The 22,352-nt window shown below is 47.2% G+C and overlaps 1 protein-coding gene across 1 annotated transcript in view; it reads right to left on the bottom strand.

Moving 5' to 3' along the window:
• Positions 1 to 22,352, bottom strand: part of LOC120986498 (complement C3-like) — a 445,179-nt gene that overhangs the window by 162,443 nt on the left and 260,384 nt on the right. Inside the window, exons 25-27 of the mRNA XM_040415121.1 lie at positions 3,552 to 3,612; positions 3,314 to 3,397; positions 2,979 to 3,182 (exon numbers count right to left, since the gene is read on the bottom strand). Of these exons, the coding sequence (XP_040271055.1) occupies positions 2,979 to 3,182; positions 3,314 to 3,397; positions 3,552 to 3,612 (349 nt within the window). The remainder of the gene's footprint in view (positions 1 to 2,978; positions 3,183 to 3,313; positions 3,398 to 3,551; positions 3,613 to 22,352) is intronic.

The following is a 22,352-nucleotide window of genomic DNA, read 5'->3' as shown; positions in this document are numbered from 1 at the left end:
AGTTAGAGCAGATGTAGGCCCTAAAAAAAACAGTATGCAGCGAACATTGACGCATTCGGGACTTGGATGTTTTCCATGTCTCAACTGCGTCAATTGTCGCTACATCTGTAAATCCAGGTCTTTTATACATCCATCTACAAATAAAGAATATCCCATTAAATTCCATCTGACCTGTTCATCATCATATGTAGTTTACGTGTTGGCTTGCCCTTGCAACTTAATATATGTTGGAGAAACATCAACAGAATTGAAGTTGAGGTTGAACAATCATAGAAACTCAATAAGGAAAAAACGCACTGATTTACCAGTTTCTAGACATGGATCCCTTCAACATTCTGAACGGGATCTAAGATGCTGGTTGTTGACCAGATTTCACTTCCTAGAAGAGGCGGTGATCATTTAGCAATCCTGAAGAAAAGAGAATTGCGATTGATCTATGACCTGGATAGCTTGCACCCTAGAGGTCTTAATGTGGAGTTTAGGTGAGAGCCCCTAGATCTGTGGTTCGCTCCTTGTTCTCTTTGTGTGCTATACCTCTCTCATAAATGTATGAATCGCCTCGCCAGAAACCAGCGGGTCTCCTCTTGCCTCTACCTGTTCCTGAAGTTCCCTGGTCTCACATCGCCATGGACTTTATTACAGATCTTCCCTCCTCCCATGGCAAGTCCGTTATTTGGGTCGTGGTGGATCGCTTCTCCAAGATGGCTCACTTTGTACCCCTGCCCGGTCTACCCTCTGCACCCATGTTGGCCAAACAATTTTTCCAACACATCTTCCGTCTCCATGGCCTTCCCAAACATATTGTCTCGGATCGTGGGGTACAATTCGTCTCCAAATTCTGGAGGGCTCTATGTGCTCAGCTCGTGATCAAATTGGACTTTTCTTCTTCGTACCATCCTCAGTCTAACGGCCAAGTAGAACAGGTGAACCAGATTTTGGGTGACTATCTGCGTCACTTTGTATCCTCACGCCATGATGACTGGGCTGATCTACTTCCCTGGGCGGAGTTCTCCTACAACTACAAACAATCCTCTGCCTCTAACAAGTCTCCTTTCCTTGTAGTTTTTGGCCGTCATCCTCTTCCACCTCTGCCGCAGTCTCCCACTCCTCCTTCTGTACCTGCCGTTGACAGTCTTGTACAGGATTTTTCCTCCATCTGGCGAGAAACCCACGCTGCTCTCCTCAGGGCTTCCCCCCGTATGAAGGTTCAAGCTGACAAGAGACGCAGATCTCCACCGGAATTTCGTCCGGGTGACAAGGTGTGGCTCTCCTCTAGGTACATCCGATTTAGGGTCCCAAGTTACAAGTTGGGCTTTCGTTTCTTGGGACCCTATAAAATCAAGAGTCGTATCAATCAAGTTTCTTATCAGCTCCATCTTCCTTCCTCCCTCCGAATCCACAACTCCTTCCATGTCTCGCTTCTTAAACCTGCTGTCTTTAACCGTTTTTTTCCCAAGCTTGTTTCTCCCACCCCTGTCGCTTGTACCTCCGATATATTCTCTGTCAAGTAGATCTTGGCGACCAAGATCTCCCGGGGGAAAAGATTTTTTTTGGTCGACTGGGAGGGCTGCGGTCCTGAGGAGAGGTCATGGGAGCCGGAGGAGAACATCCTGGACCGCAGTCTCATCCGCAAGTTCTTCGGTACCAAAAAGGGAGGGAGACCAAAGGGGGGGGTACTGTTACGCTGAGCGCTCCGGGTCCCCTGCTGGCCTCGGAGTGCTCACAGCGTATGCCCCCAGGCAGCACTCCAGCGTCTCGGCGTGTGCGTCCTCGCTCTCTAGGGCGCGCGCGCGCCGGGACTCTTAGATTCAAAGGACCAGTGCACCAGTGATTGGTGCCTGGTCCAAAGGGGTTATTAAGGGTTAAGGTTGTGAGAGGCAGTGCTGACTTAATTAGGCTGCACCTGTGCACTGCCCATTTATACCTTCTCCTCCCACAGCTTTCTGCCGGATCTTTGTGCCTTGTGCCTCAGAGAAAGCGTTCCCTACGATGTTAGTTTGCCTTACCTGTTGCCGTACCCGTTGCTACCGTCCACTCGCCTTTGAACCTTTGCCGCCTGCCCTGACCACTGCTACGTCCGACTACGCTCTTACCTTCTCCCTGTGTACCACGCCTTATCAGCTGCCAGAGATGTCGAGTTTCTACTAGGGGACACGACCTGGTAGTTACCGCCACGGCAAATCCATCCCGCCTTGCGGAGGGCTCTGGTGAAGACCATTAACTGCTTAGAATCGGTCCTCTAGTACAACCCGCTCCATCGCCTCTCTGGTCCAGAGGATTCACTACCTGTCCTGCCGGTTCGTGACACCCACTCCCTGTGTAAAAGCACTCAATGGTATTGACTGCGACATTTGAAGGGTTAAACAGCTGGGATTAGAGTCTACTTCAATCCCAACCATTGCAGCAGGGTGTCAACTGTATGTTACAGTTAAAACCCACTGTGAGTGGACTGTGAACTCTGCCTGACCACCCACCATGCCAACACTGTACACTTACAGTGCTCATAAGAAGAACATCCTGCCAGGCCCATAAGCGTATGGCACAATGCGGGTAGAGAATAAAAATGTCATGTACCCACTAGTAGTGACATTATGGTTATGTGCGTCATATAAGTATATAGGTTTATAATTCTATTTGGTTTAGACTAGCCTCTAATTATAATTCAAAAGATAAACTGAAATAAAAAAAAAAAATCTTAATGATAGCCTCATGACTTCTCTAAGGCTTCACTGGTACAAAAAGAGAATATGCAACCAACCTGAATTAATATTATTATGGTCCCATGAAGACTGGGGCATGGTTTCATGAATGGTCACCTGGAATCATCAAGTAAACCAGTTGTACCTCCTGGTGATCAAGAAGGTAGCTCTGAGGTTAACTTTTTCAATCAAATGTTTTGGATTGGTAATTTTTCGAACCTGATAACAGAATCGTGCACTCTAACTCTTGAAATAAAAAATAACTGAGGAATATCTTACCATTTTTGATGTACTGAATGGCCTGATCCCTGCGCTCGAGTCCTACCCTATGCCATTGGTTACTGACATCCAGGTAATGTGTGGCTATCAGGGGAGCCGTCATAGTCATCATGATTTGCTCGGCACATCCATATGGAGCATTGATCAGGTGGTTCAGATTGACACCATCAATGGATTTATCTACCATTTCACTTATTGGGCTTCCTGGGGATTGTGGAGATATAAGTCATGATATCAGACAAGGAAAACAGTCACTGTTTCATGTTCTTCATTCTGTACACAAAGTAGATGTGTCCTATATACTGTAACAGCAGGGTTAGCTAATCAGTGCTCACCTTGAATGGTTACAATGGTGTCAACTTCTGTATTAGGAACAATATTTTTGGGATCTACTGAGAACTGTTCTTCCTGTACTCCTCCTGTATATGAATCAGCAATAAGAAGAGAGTCACAGCTTTTTAAACATAACAGGAACAGCTAAATTATCCGTGATGTAATCATTTTTCAATTTCTCCCCAAAAATTCTCATCCTTGAGTATAAGGTAACACCACAGCCTGATAGAATTTACTAACCTTTTAGTTCTGGCTCCAAAACAACTGATGTCACGGTCTGTGTCAGACGTCTTCCTTCTGGCTGCAGATAAAAAATAATAATATAGGAAATTGAGAGGAAATTGACATGTGGTTTAGAGATGAGCGAACCTGTCAAGGTTTGGTTCTGTTCAGGTTCACGGAATTTTTCAAAAAGTTCAGGTTTGGATTTAAATCGGTTTTGGCAGAATAAGATTGGTCTCCAATTGCCCTGAAAATTGGCTGGACACCCACCAAACATTAGGGGTGGGGGAGGATAATTTATAAAACTTAACTTTTAATAGTCACAGATGCTAAAATGTAAATAACACATTTGATACACCACAGTGCAAAAGCATGAGATATAACAACTACCGCTGGTAATCAAGCAAATTAGCTGAACGGTTATCGGTCTACTATAATTAATAACCGAACAGCCTTACCGGATCCTGTAGCATACGAAGGTAAGGGTCCGACAATAGACAAGGGATACCTGGTTCCAGATCCTGTATTGGATGGATGAACCAAGCAGGAGACTGTGTGGTCCAGCCGTCTGTGTATAGAGATATTTGCAGGGTAGGGAGATTACTAACCCTAAATAAACCCTAAATCCTGGAGGGATATACTGTAGTGCCCTACCTATCTAACACAGAGCACCCTGTCCGGAACCTATCCCTATATTTTGAAAATTCCCTAGTATTGTCCCTGAAATAATACTCCCGACGTGACACGTTTCTGTCCACTCATTGCCACCGGACTCTTCGGTGGATACACATCAGGGACAAGTGAAACTGGCTGTAAGCCTAGTTCCACAGCAAACCACTCAAACTAGAGGGAAGGTTAGGAAAAAACAAATAAACCGTCCATCGTGATAAGGGGTTGGCTATGTCCTAAGTTTAATGCACATCCACCCGTTGAATTGGATATAACCGGAAAAAATGCTGCCCTAGGTTGTGGGGAAGTTTACCAGCAACTGCCCAAGGGTTACTGTGGCGTTTTAAAGGTCAGTCCTGTGCGCACCCTCCATTAAGCCCCGCCTCCTTTGCCGCAGATAACGCGTCCCACGTGATGTCTGGAGCATGTGACCAAGTCACATGTCATCCAGGGGAGTGCGCCATGTGATGCGGTCACGAGGGGCGGAGTGGACCAATGAAGAGGTAGGGGAGGGAGCACTGATGCAGCCGAGTATCCAGAAAATAAGGGCGTCCTGGAAACCATAGCCCCTGATGTTGCGCGTTTCATACAGTAAAAAAAAAATCTGGCTAGTTAGTTAAATGACAACATTTATGGTGATGATTTCAATCAAAACCCCAATCTACCATAATGGGTGAAGGAGGCACCTGTACAAGTGCCATTATGTCCATGTGTATGCTGCAATCCTTGTCGGGGATCACATGTATCATACATAGAAAAAGTGTGTGAAAAAAAGAATACAGTATTTGCAAAGGCAATTACTGAAAAATTGCTTAAAATGAAATAAAAAGCAACCAAGATAATAAATGTAAAGGTGCCCCAGAGCCTGCCATAGTTTCTCTATGAGGCACCATTTACCTGTTGTATATGGCTGAATATTAGGGACAATAGATAGGTAGGGCATTACAGTACATCCCTCCATGGCAGGATACCCTGCAAATATCTCTATACACAGACGTCTGGACCACACCGTCTCCTGCTTGGTTCATCCATCCAATACAGCATCTGGAACCAGGTATTCCTTGTGCAGTGTCCCACTCAAGTAACTGTGGGCCCCGCAAACGTGTTTTTACCATGTATTAATGTCATGTGATATGCCTGTATTTTATATTTTATCTCCTGTCATATTCTCCATGTCACAATGTGATTTTACATGCAAATATCCTTTAGACAGGCCTAGTCAGGGTGCACTACACTCGATTCTCCACAAGATGGAGCAGTGTCAGTGTGTATGAATAGCTGATCTCAGACCTAAATTAGGCTGTGCAATCCTGTGTCCTGTGCAGAGTTGTTCAGTTCCTGGTTTAGGTGAATCCAAACCAGTGCAGATGGGCTCAGGTAAATCCAAGTGAGAGTTCAGTTGAACGCAGTTCTCTCATGAGCCTACTCAGAAAGCAACAGCAATGTAGCTGAATACCTGGAGGTAGGCCTATTCCTGGCCTCTCTACTCTGTCCCTGTCAGTTCCATAACCCAGGGTTAAAGCCTGCAAGTATTCTTCCTAGAGGTGAGCAATCCACTCCTATAGAGCGCTCTTCCAGGGTGACCAATGTCTAGACTGTATGCAGCCGAGTATTTAAGGAATTATCACGTTTTAATGCAAGACAAAGGATTATCAAGATAGTCATTACCTGAGGACTTATTAGGCACCTTTGTAGTAGGTGTAGGAGATAGCTTGAAGCATCTACATCTCCAGTTCAAACTCTAAGGACCGTCAGGCCAACTGTCAGAACAACATTGGAATAGAAGTTTCAGGATTCAGAAAAGCACCTTTTTATTCAAGGATTAGGATCAGGCCGGAGTTGTTACCAGTGTAAGACTTTCATTATTACAAGCCTAGTCTGAGCAGTAGCTTTCTTATGTATTACAAGAGCCTGTACTTCAACGAGGAACGAGGATCTGCATTTCCCTTTCCCCATATTTATGGGAGATTGTGCTTAATGCCGGACTGTATCAAGAGACTGTTTAATGCCTATGTAGGTATTGTAATCAAGAGTCATCATCAGTAAAGTGCCATTTGGAGTTTCACCCTGCTTTCCTCAGACTCAGTTCCTCTATTAACACTATAGTAAATGGTTGTACCTCCATACAAAAGGTACTGGCGTCACGATTACAAGGGACATTGCCACTGACACATTAATACAGACCACCAAGGGCACCTCAAACCAACATTTGGCCAGTTTCCCTTACACCAGAGTGTGCCCCAGAGAATCTCTGCGCCGTTCTCCTTTTCACTTTTATGCGAGCCTGCCCAGGGACGACATAACCGCGAGTAACCAGAATTGTATTTACCTCGGCCCACCTATTGCTCACACCGTGACCTCACACATAATTCCCCTGCAAGGTCTGGCATACCGCATAATTAAAATTGGCGTCACCACAAACAGGATTTCTGATCAATATTCCTCTGTGCCTTTAATGAACTGGACTTGTGCATTGTTGTATTTTTGTGCACTGCAATTATTGAAATTGGCGCTGTGTGAGAACAGGACTTGCAAAACCTTGCTTTATTGTGGATTGCCAATTGTGAATGAGCCCTATTGGGCCAAAGAACTGTTAAAACTGCTTAAAGACTGTCTGCATGTGTTTGCGCTATTCATCTACTACAAAACCGCATCGTTAAAACTGTAAAATTGTGGATTTTTGAAAAGTCCCAGTAGCGCTGCTTGCTGTATTTGAATGGACTGTTTTTGCATTTAAAATGGCCGCCGAAGGACTTGTAATTGTTTGCTGTGCCATCATTGAGCAGCTTGGCGGTAAAAACTAAAGACACTCCCCCCTAAAAGCGGGAAAATTTGGCGCCACTGCATTTTGAAAAGAAACGGTAGAAATATTTCTGCTGCGCCACAGACCAAGCCTCATTAGCATTGTTTACAATATGTGCACCGCTTCCCCTATACTGGTCTACCTAGGAGGCGTGCCTGAACAAAGAGGAAGTCTGACGGAGCAATGGAGAGACTGGTTGAATGTCCTGCGGTCTGCAAGCATGTCAGAGACTGTGCTCCCAAGAGCGATGGGCACCGAAGCAACTACCAAGACTTCAGCATCTGCCGATGCACAGCCCGGAGCCGCAGCATGTGAAATGGGTGAGCCACCAGCTTACTTTCCGGGACCGGAGAGGCCGCCCTGCTCCTACCTAAGTTGAATGGAGGTTTTCCTAGGCCCGATCCTTTATGGCCTACTTTAATGCAAGAGATACGTGCCGCTGCAGTACGCAAAACGACACAAGCTAAAATCTACTTTGAAGAAGTTGCCAAAGCCATACATGAAGAACCAAGAGAATGTCAGCCCCGCCTGGAACGGAGGTCGGGCACCGTCATTACCTTTGAAAAAGATCGTGGGCTCGGCTTCATAAAAGATCTCACCACTGGCCGTGATCTATATGTAAACCGCAGATCGGTGAAACGGAGATACTTGCCAGGATACCTGCACAATCTCTGAGAAGGTGAGCCCGTTGAATTTACCCCTGCAGTGGGCCTGAGAAGTCCGTACGCCACTGCTAGGACGCGCCCGCAGCCTAAACAAGAAAACTGGGAGGAAGCCGATGAACTACCTGAAACTACCCCAGGGGTTCCCAGTAAGCCGATCCATAATAGTAACCAAGAGAAATCCACCTTTATTGGACCTAATATTTTCTGGCAACCAACAGTCTTGGAGCGCCCTATCAGCCCATATCCATCACCGGAGCTGCCGCGCAAAGTTCAAACACAAGAAGACATCGTAAACCAAAAACGGTTCGCTGCTTACCTAGACCAGATGTGCCAAGAAAAGATGAAAACTGCTGCTACAGAGCCTGACCCCAAAGTCCAAAACCTACAAGAAGGAATTGCCAGACTAGAGGCACATCTAGAAGATCTACGCCACAGTGCTGCACTCAAGACAGACCAGATTCAACATGGTCAGTGTGAACAAATGTAAACACTTGAGAAAAACCGCACTCCTATGGACTCTGCTACATCAGAGCCAATTGACACTGTACCTTTAAATACTAAAGCTATCCCTGATGAGCCTATGATTTCAAAATCTGCAAGAAAATTATCCTATGCTACCAGAAGCATCTGCCCCACAACCTAAAGAGCCAATGCAATGGGTAGGTCCTTTCCCAATTTACTTACCAGCAAATGCCATTGCAAAGGTTAACCCTTTATTTAATCCAAATTACTGACCACAGCTAAAAGCAGAGCTTGGATTCACCATCTTTGATGACCAAGGAGGAATGGATACTTATTTATGAATAGGCCTGCTCACTAAATCCAATTTGCCATGACTTTTCCAGTTTGGGATTTCCATTGTTGCTACAATGTTTAGCTGCTGCCAGTTCACCATGGCTAGTGACAAGTTCCTGAAGTCCCTCTTTTGATCCAATGCCTCATTGTGCCCGTTTCAGGATTCCCTACTGAACACTACAATATTCTTCATCACCGTTGTGCCAGTTTATTTTTGCACATTTTTCCCTTTTACTCCCCTTTTCAGGTTGATTAGGGATTTTTGCAATGGACCATGTTTTATAATGTTTTAAGCCATATGCCCAGACAGACATTTTCTGTGATTATTGCACTAAACTATTTCTTAAAAGTTTTATATGCTATAATATTATATTTGCACTTTGATATATGCCAATACTTCCAAGGACTCTTAATTGCTCTTACTTATGATCTTCACCCATATTTCCCCGTCAAGCACTGAAAGATATCGACGCCCATTATTCACCCAAACTACTGATATGTATTATGTGACATATTTGCCTATAATGTATTTGTATTACATTTGCAAAGCCAACATTTTATATTTGCTCTTTTTGGAGGTGATTGTATATGGCGTATGTATTGGTGTTTTTCAGATGACTGTCTTCCTACTAATGGATGTGTCGGGGGCGACACATGTTTTTAGTACGGGGGTATGCAGTGTCCCACTCAAGTAATCGTGGGCCCCGCAAACGTGTTTTTACCATGTATTAATGTCATGTGATATGCCTGTATTTTGTATTTTATCTCCTGTCATATTCTCCATGTCACAATGTGATTTTGCATGCAAGTATCCTTTATACAGGCCTAGTCAGGGTGCACTATACTCGATTCTCCACAGGATGGAGCAGTATCAGTGTGTATAAATAGCTTAGCTCAGACCTAAGTTAGGCTGTGCAGTGCAGAGGCTGGCAGTGCAGTCATGTGTCCTGTGCAGTTGTGTGCTGTGCAGAGTTGTTCAGTTCCTGGTTTATCAGATTCGTTTTGTAAACTGGGATTAATTTAAAACATAACATTTACTAAGTCATTTAAAATAATGGTTTCTGCAAGGTGAGAATCAGTCTTCATGTCATAGCAGAGAATCAGGCTTCACGTCAGCCAGAACTGGAACAGTCCATTGTCAGATATTTAGGCCCCGGCACCCAGAAAGAGGAGAGAGGTCCCATAGCAGAGATTCAGGCTTCATGTCATAGCAGAGAATCATGCTTCACGTCACCCAAAACTGGAACAGTCCATTGTCAGATATTTTGGCCCCGGCACCCAGACAGAGGAGAGAGGTCCCATAGCAGAGATTCAGGCTTCATGTCATAGCAGAGAATCATGCATCACATCACCCAACACTTGAACAGGCCACTGTCAGATATTTTTAGGCCCCGGCACCCAGACAGAGGAGAGGTTCATTCAACTTTGGGTTGCCCCGCAATATAATGGTAAAATGAAAATAAAAATAGTATTGAATGAGGAAGTGCCCTGGAGTAGAATAATATATTGTTAAGGGGAGGTAGTTAATATCTAATCTGCACAAGGGATGGACCGGTCCTGTGGGATCCATGCCTGGTTCATTTTTATGAACGTCAGCTTGTCCACATTGGCTGTAGACAGGCGGCTGCGTTTGTCTGTAATGACGCCCCCTGCCGTGCTGAATACACGTTCAGACAAAACGCTGGCCGCCGCGCAGGCCAGCACCTCCAAGGCATAAAAGGCTAGCTATGGCCAAGTGGACAATTTAGAGACCAAGAAGTTGAATGGGGCCGAACCATCAGTCAGTACGTGGAGGGGTGTGCACACGTACTGTTCCACCATGTTAGTGAAATGTTGCCTCCTGCTAACACGTTCCGTATCAGGTGGTGGTGCAGTTAAATGTGGCGTGGAGACAAAACTTTTCCACATCTCTGCCATGCTAACCCTGCACTCAGAGGAGCTGGCCGTGACATAGCTGCGTTGGTGACCTCTTGCTCCTCCTCTGCCTTCGCCTTGGGCTTCCACTTGTTCCCCTGTGACATTTTGGAATTCTCTCAGTAGCGCGTCTACCAACGTGCGCTTGTACTCGCGCATCTTCCTATCACGCTCCAGTGCAGGAAGTAAGGTGGGCACATTGTCTTTGTACCGGGGATCCAGCAGGGTGGCAACCCAGTAGTCCGCACACGTTAAAATGTGGGCAACTCTGCTGTTGTTGCGCAGGCACTGCAGCATGTCGTCGCTCATGTGTGCCAGGCTGCCCAGAGGTAAGGACAAGCTGTCCTCTGTGGGAGGCGTATCGTCATCGTCCTGCGTTTCCCCCCAGCCACGCACCAGTGATGGGCCCGAGCTGCGTTGGGTGCCACCCCGCTGTGAACATGCTTCATCCTTATTCTCCTCCATCTCCTCCTCATCCTCGTCCTCCTCGTCCTCCAGTAGTATGCCCTGTCTGGCCACATTTGTACCTGGCCTCTGCTGTTGCAAAAAACCTCCCTCTGAGTCACTTCTAAGAGACTGGCCTGAAAGTGCTAAAAATGACCCCTCTTCCTCCTCCTCCTCTTCCTCCTGGGCCACCTCCTCTTCCATCATCGCCCTAAGTGTTTTCTCAAGGAAACATAGTAGTGGTATTGTAACGCTGATAACGGCGTCATCGCCACTGGCCATGTTGGTGGAGTACTCGAAACAGCGCAACAGGGCACACAGGTCTCGCATGGAGGCCCAGTCATTGGTGGTGAAGTGGTGCTGTTCCGCAGTGCGACTGACCCGTGCGTGCTGCAGCTGAAACTCCACTATGGCCTGCAGCTGCTCGCACAGTCTGTCCAGCATGTGCAAGGTGGAGTTCCACCTGGTGGGCACGTCGCATATGAGGCGGTGAGCGGGAAGGCCGAAGTTACGCTGTAGCGCAGACAGGCGAGCAGCGGCAGGATGTGAACGCCGGAAGCGCGCACAGACGGCCCGCACTTAATGCAGCAGCTCTGACATGTCGGGGTAGTTGTGAATGAACTTCTGCACCACCAAATTCAGCACATGCGCCAGGCAAGGGATGTGCGTCAAACCGGCTAGTCCCAGAGCTGCAACGAGATTTCGCCCATTATCGCACACCACCAGGCCGGGCTTGAGGCTCACCGGCAGCAACCACTCATCGGTCTGTTGTTCTATACCCCGCCACAACTCCTGTGCGATGTGGGGCCTGTCCTCCAAACATATGAGTTTCAGAATGGCCTTCTGACGTTGTCCCCGGGCTGTGCTGAAGTTGGTGGTGAAGGTGTGTGGCTGACTGGATGAGCAGGTGGAAGAAGAGGAGGCGGAAGCCGAGTAGGAGGAGGAGGAAACAGTAGGCAAAGAATGTTGCCCTGCGATCCTTGGCGGCGGAAGGACGTGCGCCAAACAGCTCTTCGCCTGGGGCCCAGCCGCCACTACATTTACCCAGTGTGCAGTTAGGGAGATATAGCGTCCCTGACAGTGCTTACTGGTCCACGTATCTGTGGTTAGGTGGACCTTGCCACAGATGGCGTTGCGCAGTGCACACTTGATTTTATCGGATACTTGATTGTGCAGGGAAGGCACGGCTCTCTTGGAGAAGTAGTGGCGGCTGGGAACAACATACTGTGGGACAGCAAGCAACATGAGCTGTTTGAAGCCGTCTGTGTCCACCAGCCTGAATGACACCATTTCATAGGCCAGTAGATTAGAAATGCTGGCATTCAGGGCCAGGGATTGAGGGTGGCTATTTGGGAATTTACGCTTTCTCTTAAATGTTTGTGAGATGGAGAGCTGAACGCTGCCGTGTGACATGGTTGAGATGCTTGGTGACGGAGGTGGTGGTGTTGGTGGTACATCCTCTGTTTGCTGGGCGGCAGGTGCTAACGTTCCTCCAGAGGCGGAGGAAGAGGCAGAGGCAGCAGCAGAAGCGGTAGCAGGGGGAGCCTGAGTGAGTTCCTTGTTTTTAAGGTGTTTACTCCACTGCAGTTCATGCTTTGCATGCAGGTGCCTGGTCATGCAGGTTGTGCTAAGGTTCAGAACGTTAATGCCTCGCTTCAGGCTCTGATGGCACAGTGTGCAAACCACTCGGGTCTTGTTGTCAGCACATTGTTTGAAGAACTGCCACGCCAGGGAACTCCTTGAAGCTGCCTTTGGGGTGCTCGGTCCCAGATGGCGGTGGCCAGTAGCAGACGGACTCTCTTGGCGGCAGGTGTTCTGCTTTTGCCCACTGCTCCCTCTTTTGCTACGCTGTTGGCTCGGTCTCACCACTGCCTCTTCCTCCGAATTCTGAAAGTCAGTGGCACGACCTTCATTCCATGTGGGGTCTAGGACCTCATCGTCCCCTGCATCGTCTTCCACCCAGTCTTCCTCCCTGGCCTCCTGTTCAGTCTGCACACTGCAGAAAGACGCAGCAGTTGGCACCTGTGTTTCGTCATCATCAGAGACGTGCTGAGGTGGTATTCCCATGTCCTCATCAGGAAACATAAGTGGTTGTGCGTTAGTGCATTCTATCTCTTCCACCCCTGGGGAAGGGCTAGGTGGATGCCCTTGGGAAACCCTGCCAGCAGAGTGTTCAAACAGCATGAGAGACTGCTGCATAACTTGAGGCTCAGACAGTTTCCCTGATATGCATGGGGGTGATGTGACAGACTGATGGGCTTGGTTTTCAGGCGCCATCTGTGCGCTTTCTGCAGAAGACTGGGTGGGAGATAATGTGAACGTGCTGGATCCACTGTCGGCCACCCAATTGACTAATGCCTGTACCTGCTCAGGCCTTACCATCCTTAGAACGGCATTAGGCCCCACCAAATATAGCTGTAAATTCTGCTGGCTACTGGGACCTGAGGTAGTTGGTTCACTAGGACGTGTGGCTGTGGCAGAACGGCCACGTCCTCTCCCAGCACCAGAGGGTCCACTAACACCACCACGACCATGTCCGCGTCCCTTACTAGATGTTTTCCTCATTGTTACCGTTCACCACAATAAGAAAAAAATGATTTGGCCCAATGTATTGAATTCAAATTCAGGCCTTTTTTTTTTTTTACAGGCACCTAACACTATCTGGCTATCTATTTAAGTACCGTATTACACTAATACAGGCACAGCAGTAACGACAGATTTAGCTGAATATAAATTGTAGGCCTTGTATTTAGGCCCTGGATGACAGGTATCCCTTTTACGGACAGAATTAGACTTGGAAATGCACGGTAGCGTGTAAAGTTATTGAGAATCTAATATACCCTTTTATGGATAGATTTAAAGTAGGCCTGATACAGCAGAAACCACTGATTTAGGGAATTGCTAAATTGGGAATTGTATTCAACCCAAAACAAAAACTGTGCTTTGGCGGACACTAAATGAATTGACCAGCCTCAGCAATAAACACAGATTTCGCTGAATATAAATTTTAGGCCTATTATTTAGGCGCTGGGTGACAGGTATACGTTTACGGACCGAATTAAACTTGGAAATGCAAGGTAGCGTGTGAAGTTATTGAGGATGACACTATCCGCACCTTAAATCTAATATACCCTTTTATGGATAGATTTAAACTTTAGGGAATTGCTAAGTTGGGAATTGTATTCAACCCAGAACAAAAACTGTGCTTCGGCAGACAGCAGACAGTATTACAATTGGCTGGCCACAGCTGAAACACCAGATTTAGGGTACTGCTATTTTGGCAATTGTATTTTACCCCTCAATAAAATAGCAAGCACAGCCAAGCCCCTGATGTAGGATAAAAAAAAAAAATAACCACACTATTGATGGTTAAATGGACTTGGTGGCAGCTTGTGCTGGCGCACCACAAGACACAAAATGGCCGCCGATCACCCAAGAAAAAAGTGACATAAAAACGCTCTGGACAGCCTAAAAACAGTGAGCAATTAAATAGCAGCAGTTCAATGATCCACAGATTCGATCACTGAATTAAGTGTTTTTGCTGAGTTAATCACTGTCTAATCTGGCCCTAACAGCAGCTGCAACCTCTCCCTACACTGATCAGAGCAGAGTGACGTGCGGCGCTACGTGACTCCAGCTTAAATAGAGGCTGGGTCACATGCTGCACTGGCCAATCACAGCCCTGCCAATAGTAGGCAATGCTGTGATGGCCTCTTGGGGCAAGTAGTATGACGCTTGTTGATTGGCTGCTTTGCAGCCTTTCAAAAAGCGCCAAGAAAGCGCCCAACACCGAACCTGAACTTTTATGAAAATGTTCGGGTTCGAGTCCGTGTCACGGACACCCCAAAATTCGGTACGAACCCGAACTATACAGTTCGGGTTTGCTCATCCTTATTAGCAAGATAGTCATAACCTGAGGACTTATTAAGCACCTTTGTAGTAGGTGTAGAAGATAGCTTGAAGCATCTACATCTCCAGTTTAAATCCTGAGGACAGTCAGGCCAACTGTCAGAAAACCGTTGGAATAGAAGTTTCAGGATTCAGAAAAGCACCTTTTTATTCAAGGATTAGGATCATGCCGGAGTTGTTGCCAGTGTAAGACATTCATTATTACCAGCCTAGTCTGAGCAGTAGTCTTCTTATGTTTTACAAGAGCCTGTACTTCTTTGAGGATTTGCATTTCCCTTTCCCTTTCCCCATATGCATGGGAGATTGTGCTTAATGCCGGATTGTATCAAGAGACTGTTTAATGCCTATGGATGTATGGTAATCAAGAGTCATCATCAGTAAAGTGCCATTTGGAGTTTCACCCTGCTTTCCTCAGACTCAGTTCCTCTATTAACACTATGGTAAATGGTTGTACCTCCATACAAAAAGGTACTGGCGTCACGATTACAAGGGACATTGCCACTGGCACATTAATACAGACCACCAAGGGCACCTCAAACCAACATCTGGCCAGTGTCCCTCACACCCGAGTGTGCCCCAGAGAATCCTTGTGCCATTCTCCTTTTCACTTATGCGAGCCTGCCCAGGGACGACGTAACTGTGAGTAACCAGAATTGTATTTACCTCGGCCCACCTATTGCTCACACCGTGACCTCACACATATTTCCCTGCAAGGTCTGGCATACCGCACTTGTCTATTGTCGGACCCTTACCTTCGTATGCTACAGGATCCGGTAAGGCTGTTCAGTTATTAATTATAGGAGACACATAATCGCTCAGCTAATTTGCCTGATTACCAGCGTTAGTTTTTATATCTCACGCTTTTGCACTGTGGTGTATCATTTGTATGTGTTATTTACATTTTAGCATCTGTGACTATTAAAAAGTTAAGGTTTATAATTTATCCTTCCCCACCCCTAATGCTTGGTGGGTGTCCAGCTAATCTATATTTGGGTAGGACTTAGTGGCCACACAACAGTAGGCCTTGTATTGTTGTTTATTGCCCTGGAAATTAGTATACAACACCCTCTAGTCTCTAGTCTAGAGGATGGAGGCCTAGTATTTCACATTATCATTCAGACTGGTATAAACTGCTAGTCTGCTACCCTTTGTATTGTAAGACACACTAATATGCCTTTTCCCTAAACTTAAAGTGGAACTGTCATATTTTCACTCAAAATTCAATTTTTATAAATATCGTTGCTGCTTTGGTGATATACCATATTCACTAAGTATTTTGCTGACATACCACTTTTTTCATATGATTCCATCCATAGCAACCACTCCTCACAAGCCTACCATCCTGACAGTCTTCTCAAGATGGCCGCTAGTGCCATTTCCTTGAGGCTAAGACCGCCTTTCCTAGCTTCCCAGAATTACTTTTGTTCATCTCGGAAGCGCGCCGCTTTCCAACAACCAATCAGCTTCCCCCACAGTTAAATACACCCTCTTCCTCCCTCGAGCACTTTACAGTTTCTAGAGCGAGAATTACAATGCCCTAGAAACAAGGCACTTTCGCAGTCAGACGGGAGTATGCACGCATCATGCAGGGGCAGTGTCACGGCCTTTGTTATGTGTGCCGTGACATGGTTGCCACGCATGCTGTTTCCTGCGGCAATGTGTTGCTTTTTATGCTTGTGTGTGCACTTCCCCTATAAGTCTGGTGGCCGTGGTGTTAATGTCTTCCTTGGTGTGGTCTCTAGGCTCTATTTATCCTTGTGCTTTGAGCCTGAGATCTAGTTTTGTCTCCAGCCTTGGTGTGTGTGTGTGTGTGTGTGTGTGTGTGTTGGAGTGTTGGAGTGTTGATGTTCATCCTAGTTGAACATACTGTCACGGTGGCGAGTGAGGGAAACTCCCCACCGTATTATGCAGGCTGTTACTAAGCCTGGACACAGGAAAAAAGGCACAGGTCACCTACAGCCGCCCTAATCCTTACCCTGATCTCCTGACCGTATGAGCGCCCCCTAAAGGTGGGAGGGCTCATACACTGGAACGGGGATACTGCTGACCCTAACGGTCCCTTGCATAGGGGTCAGGAATTAGGAGACAACCGGTTCCTCAAGGACACAGACGAACCGGAGTCTCCAGTGACCTAGTAACAGATGGAAGAAAGATAGATAGAGCAGCAACTGAACGGCGGCAGGTAAGCACCAGGTAAAACAACAACACACCAGAACAACAAACACTTACCTGTAGCAGCAAAGATGGAGCAACGACAACCAAACAACCTGGAACCTTCTGCGAACACCGGATGCAACCTGGCTCCAGGCAAGGCTGCTCCTAAACTTTAGGTTTACCCCTCCGGGAAACCAATAGGGCCCACTTCCGGAGGCATAGACAGACAAGGAGATGTCTAGCAACCATGCCAGGCATAACACACCAAACAAGACATCGCCACACACCCATAACATAAACCCACACCACACAACAACAGGTAAGGGTAGGGGATAGAACATACAAACAAGGGAGTGACATTGATGTTCAACTAGGATGGCCCTAAGACTGGACAGATGGAATCCAGGAACATCAACACTCCAACACACACACACACCAAGGCTGGAGACAAAACTAGATCTCAGGCTCAAAACACTAGGATAAATAGAGCATTGAGACCACACCCAGTTCCACACCAAGAAAGACATTAACCCCACGGCCACCAGACAGAAGGAGGAAATAACTTAAAGGGAAAGTGCACACACAAGCATAAAAAGCAACACGTTGCCGCAGGCAACAGCATGCGTGGCAACCATGTCACGGCGCACACCAAAGGCCGTGACACCTCTGCTCAGCTGGTCCACAGCAGTGACTACGGTCCACGATGCACTGCAGGACCTTAAGGACCTGTGATGACAGTCATGTGATCAATGTTCGAGGCAGAGCTCGTGGTGGAGAAGGACTTGTCATGATGTCACCATCATGTCATCAGTGCAGGAGGGGGCGGAGCTCAGCTGTGAAGAGGAGAACTAGTGGAGAAGACCCTGTAATGGCATCTGTGACATAAGGAGAGGTAAGTGAAGGGATGGATTCAGTGTGATAGCCAGAGTAATGCTGGGATTTGTAGTTCTCCCCTCTTACACCGCCTCCCTGCATGGAGGGAGGGAATTAGGTTATTTACCTGGGACTGTATGTTAGGAGGGCTGAAGGGAGGGATGTTATTTACATGGGACTGTATGTTGGAGTGGGTGGAGGGAGTGATGAGGCAGTGATGCTGCTGGTGCCTGAAATAACCAATAAAAAAAAACTCCTTGCAGCAAGGTGGTTTGATATTGGTGAGTTTGAGCAGTTGTCAGTCCATTTTGCACACCGCTCTGAAGCTGTGGGGGGAGACTCCTAAAGCAGCACACAATCTTCACCCTGCTGCTACACCGCTCTATTCTGGACGTGCCAACTCACTGGAATTCAATATTGCACATGCTGGAGCGTCTGAACGAGCAACAAAAAGTCGTTAATGATTTTGGCATGCACCAGACAGCCTCAGCAGCAGAAAGCATATGTTGCTTCAAAGTCAGGCAGTGGCAGCTCATCTTAAACACTTGTCGGATTCGGGTGCTGAAGAGGCTCAGCAGGGACAACTGCGGCATAAACAATGTCATCCCTCTCATATTTATCTTATAATAAATGCTGACGTTCATGCAGCAGGGGGCCTCAGAAGAGCAGCTAACACATCTTGCTCTCTGCCCTATAGCTGTTGGGGACAACAAAGGGAATCTGCCATGGAGGAGAATGATAAAGATGAGGAGCTGCCATTGCAAGAGGAGGAGGTTGAGGAATAAGAGGCTGATAATTAGGATGGCACCGGCCAAGACACCCAATCGTCTTAGTGGGGGGCAAAGCCAAAAAGAACTGACTCTTCGAGCACGCTGCCCAGAATGGCGAACTGTATTCTCGCTTGCTTAATCAGTGGCAGGTGTATTGTTGACATTATGCAGTCTGATGATTGCTGGATATCTATGCTTTTAGACACTTGCTACCAAAGCAAACTGGGGAGGTCAAATTACCTTATTACCAGGTAACACTGTATACGCAGCTTGCCCAGATGACGGCGACCAGACATCTGCCTCCAGCATGTCTGAAAGGGAGTCCCCTTTCCTCACCCCACAGAGTCACCCGCCTCCACAAGCAGCAGAAACCACAGCAGCAGCCATTTTAGTCTCTTCAACATGATGGAGCAGTTTTTCCACATGCTGCAGTTCAGACCTACCTAAACTCTGGCCTGTCTTTGGCGCATACCCTGTTCCTTGACCCCATGGATTTCTGAGCAGGCAGACTGGAATAGTAGCCCAAACTGGAACAGCACGCTCTTTCTTCTTTCTTGCCCAGCCCCCAGTGTCATCTCAGAGAGGGTTTGCAGCACCGTGCTGACACCCACACGGACCAAGTTGTCCGCCCTAATGTAAAAAACATATTTTTTGTCAAAATGAACCAAGCCTGGATTCAGGTTTTTTTTCTCACACTTCTAGGGCTGAATCTGATGATTAGATCTAGCCTTGCTGGTGGTTCCCCATCTTGCCACTGTTGCCGTCTGCCTGCCGCCATCAAGCCACTGCTGTGACCTGCCTACCATCATGCTCTGTACGGCTGCTGCGACCTGCCTACATTTATGCTCTGTACGGCTGCTGATGCCCCTGCCATCATGGCACTGCTGTGACCTGCCTACATTCACGTTCTGTATGGCTGCTGCTGCCACCGCCATCATACTATTGCTGCGAACTGCCTACCATCACGTTCTGTATGAGAACTGCTGCTGCCTCCATCAAGACACTGCTGCAACCTTCCTAAATTCACGTTCTGTAGGGCTAATGCTGCTGTCGCCTCTATCATGCAACCATGTGCCATCCTGCCACTGCTGCAGTCTGCTGACCTTCTTTCATAAGGCTGCTGCCGTCTCCATTATTGATTGTTAAGGAGACTTTTCATTGGATATTCCATTATTTTAAATAATGATCATCTGGCCCCATTAAAACCACTCCTCCTGAGGACGCAGAATGGAGAAACGTACGTCGAGGAGATAACAACCACCTATCCTGACTCTTACTGGTACGATGGTCACTTTCTTCAGATATTTGTATTGAACTGGATTATTTTTGATGCTGCTCAGGGAATGTGGTGCATTGACTCTGCGCTGAGCGATATTTAGAGGGTGGATCCCTCTTCAGGCTCGGTGAATACTTAGTTTACGGCACCCTGTTCCCGGAACTAGCATTGTTCCATAGACTCATTACCTTCAGAGTGGCATATATATAAAGAATAGGTGGTGTTATAATTTGGACATATTCACTATATGCTCATCAGTCATTTTTTGTATTTATATTAGTATTATGTTTGAGTTGTGAATTTTTTTGAATAAAGATTATACATTTTTAAACTATGGGACGTGTACCTACTCTTTTCAGTGTGCCATATGTTAAATCAATAGAGTATCCCAGTGACAGCAATTGTTACATTATCCGACCTATTGGTGATTAATTGCCGTCTCCATTATGCTGCTTCTTTTCTGCCAACAATAACCACCCCCTACTAATCACCTACTGCTACCACCATTAACTCAAAGCATCTGCCACAACTATTACTACTGCTATTGCTATTTCTACTATAACTACTACTACTACCACCCATAGACAGCCTTGTACGTTCCATGCTATGCTGCTTCTGCTGCCGTTACTATTGTGGCCGCATGTTACTATATCCGTACCGTACCCTTTTCACATCCACACTGCACTGCTGCTGCTCCCAATTGCTAGATTGCTAGGGAGATTATTTTTTTAGGCTTGTTTAGAACTTGCCACTTTGTCTTCTGACAATAAACACTTGTGCATGTCGTAGCGGCTGGCATTCCGACCCTGTCAAGGCATTCATTTTGGACACTTGGTCCCCCAAGACACTTTTTTTTAAAATCCCATAACACTGTGTGTGTTTAAACATCATCTGCCCCCAATAAGGGACAATTTTAGTAAGCTTTGAAAATATGAAAAAACATGAGACATGTACCTGTGTGGTGTGTTTTTAAATATGCTGTATGTTAACACTGTCAAACGTGCATTTATCCATAGCTGTGTATGTCAATTTTACTCAGACATCATTTGCTATAGCTGTAATTGTGTTGCAGAGCTTAGGGGGGTCGGAAGGTGGTGCTTTTTCGGGTTGAGGGTTGTGATGTGCCCGGTTCAATGTCTACAGGATTATGGGGCGGGGCTTGGGGGGGGGCATCCCCTCTGTTGGTTCACGCGGATGGCACTTTTTTGTCTCGTTTTCAGTTCTCGGCGTTTTTTTATAAGTGTTTGAGCCGAGCAGGGTTGGATAGGGAGAGGTATTCTAGCCACTCCTTCAGGATTGGGCCAGCGACGGAAGCGGCAAGGTTGGGCCTCGGGGAGGATGTTATTAAGCGGATTGGACGGTGGGAATCGGCGAGGTTTAAGTCGTATGTTCGTTTGGATCGCCTATAGTGGAAAGGGGGTAGTTGTGTTAAGGGCTTGTCGGGTTGAGTGTAAAAGCTGTGGTATTGTTCTTGTGTTTTCTCGTTGCAGATGCGGCACCTGCTCTGGTGTGGATTCTGGGGCATTCTTACGTCTTCTGGGGGGCTGTCCGGGCAGCGGTTCGGCCGGACGGTCAACAGTTGGGCTTTGACAGGGAGTCTACGGTGGTAAGGTGGATTGGGAGAAGGGGTATGATTTGGAAGGGGGTGTTGCCTGAGATTCATAGGTTTGTGAGAATGGATAGGGCACCTGATGTGTTAGTGGTCCATGCGGGGGGCAACGATCTGGCGGCGAAGCCTATCCGGGAGCTGATTAAGGAGGTTAAGTGGGATTTCTTGCGGTTGTGGTCATTGTTCCCGAGTATGGTAACCCTGTGGTCTGATATTGTTCCCCGACAGGTGTGGAGGGAGGCTCGATCAGTGGATACGGTGAATAAGGCGCGGGTGAAGGTGAATAGAGCGATAGGGCGTTTTATGGCTAGGAACGGGGTGGTGGTAGTTAGGCATAGGGAGTTGGAGGCTGGAGTGAGGGCTTTTTGGAGGTCAGACGGTGTGCACTTGAATGCGGTGGGGCTGGATATGTGGAGTTTGGCGTTGCAGGATGGTATTGAGGTGGCCCTAAGGTTGTGGAGGAACGCCCGGAGTTGAGGTGGTCAAGTCCAGTCATCGGTGGCGGTGGGGAGGGGGGGGTCCTTGGAGTTGGTCACGGTGGAATCTGAGGACAATTGGGGGGCCCCACGGTTGGGGCTGGACTCCCAGGTGGACCGAGCGGTTGTGGTGAATCGAGGGGGGGGTCATTCGGTGGTGCCTTTGAGCTGGGGGTTACAGCTGGAGGCAAGAATGGCTCACCCTGGTTTGGCAGCTCGATGTTTTGGGGCTTCAAGGACCTCCCCCTATTGGGGATTATCAGTATTATGTTATGGTTATTTTATAATTGTTATTTAATAAACGGCTGATGTGGCCATTACATTTCCAATTGGTGGTCCGAGTCTTATTGGGATCGGGGAATGGTGGCGAGGAGGTGTAATGGTGGGGAATGGGTATTCAAAGGAGTGTATTAAAGGTAAGGGGAGGAGGCGAACGAGGCATAACCAATACCCCCGTCAAGC

Source organism: Bufo bufo, chromosome 1, assembly GCF_905171765.1.
Source record: "Bufo bufo chromosome 1, aBufBuf1.1, whole genome shotgun sequence".
Lineage (NCBI taxonomy): Eukaryota > Metazoa > Chordata > Amphibia > Anura > Bufonidae > Bufo > Bufo bufo.
This window is presented reverse-complemented; position numbering and strand designations above follow the sequence as displayed.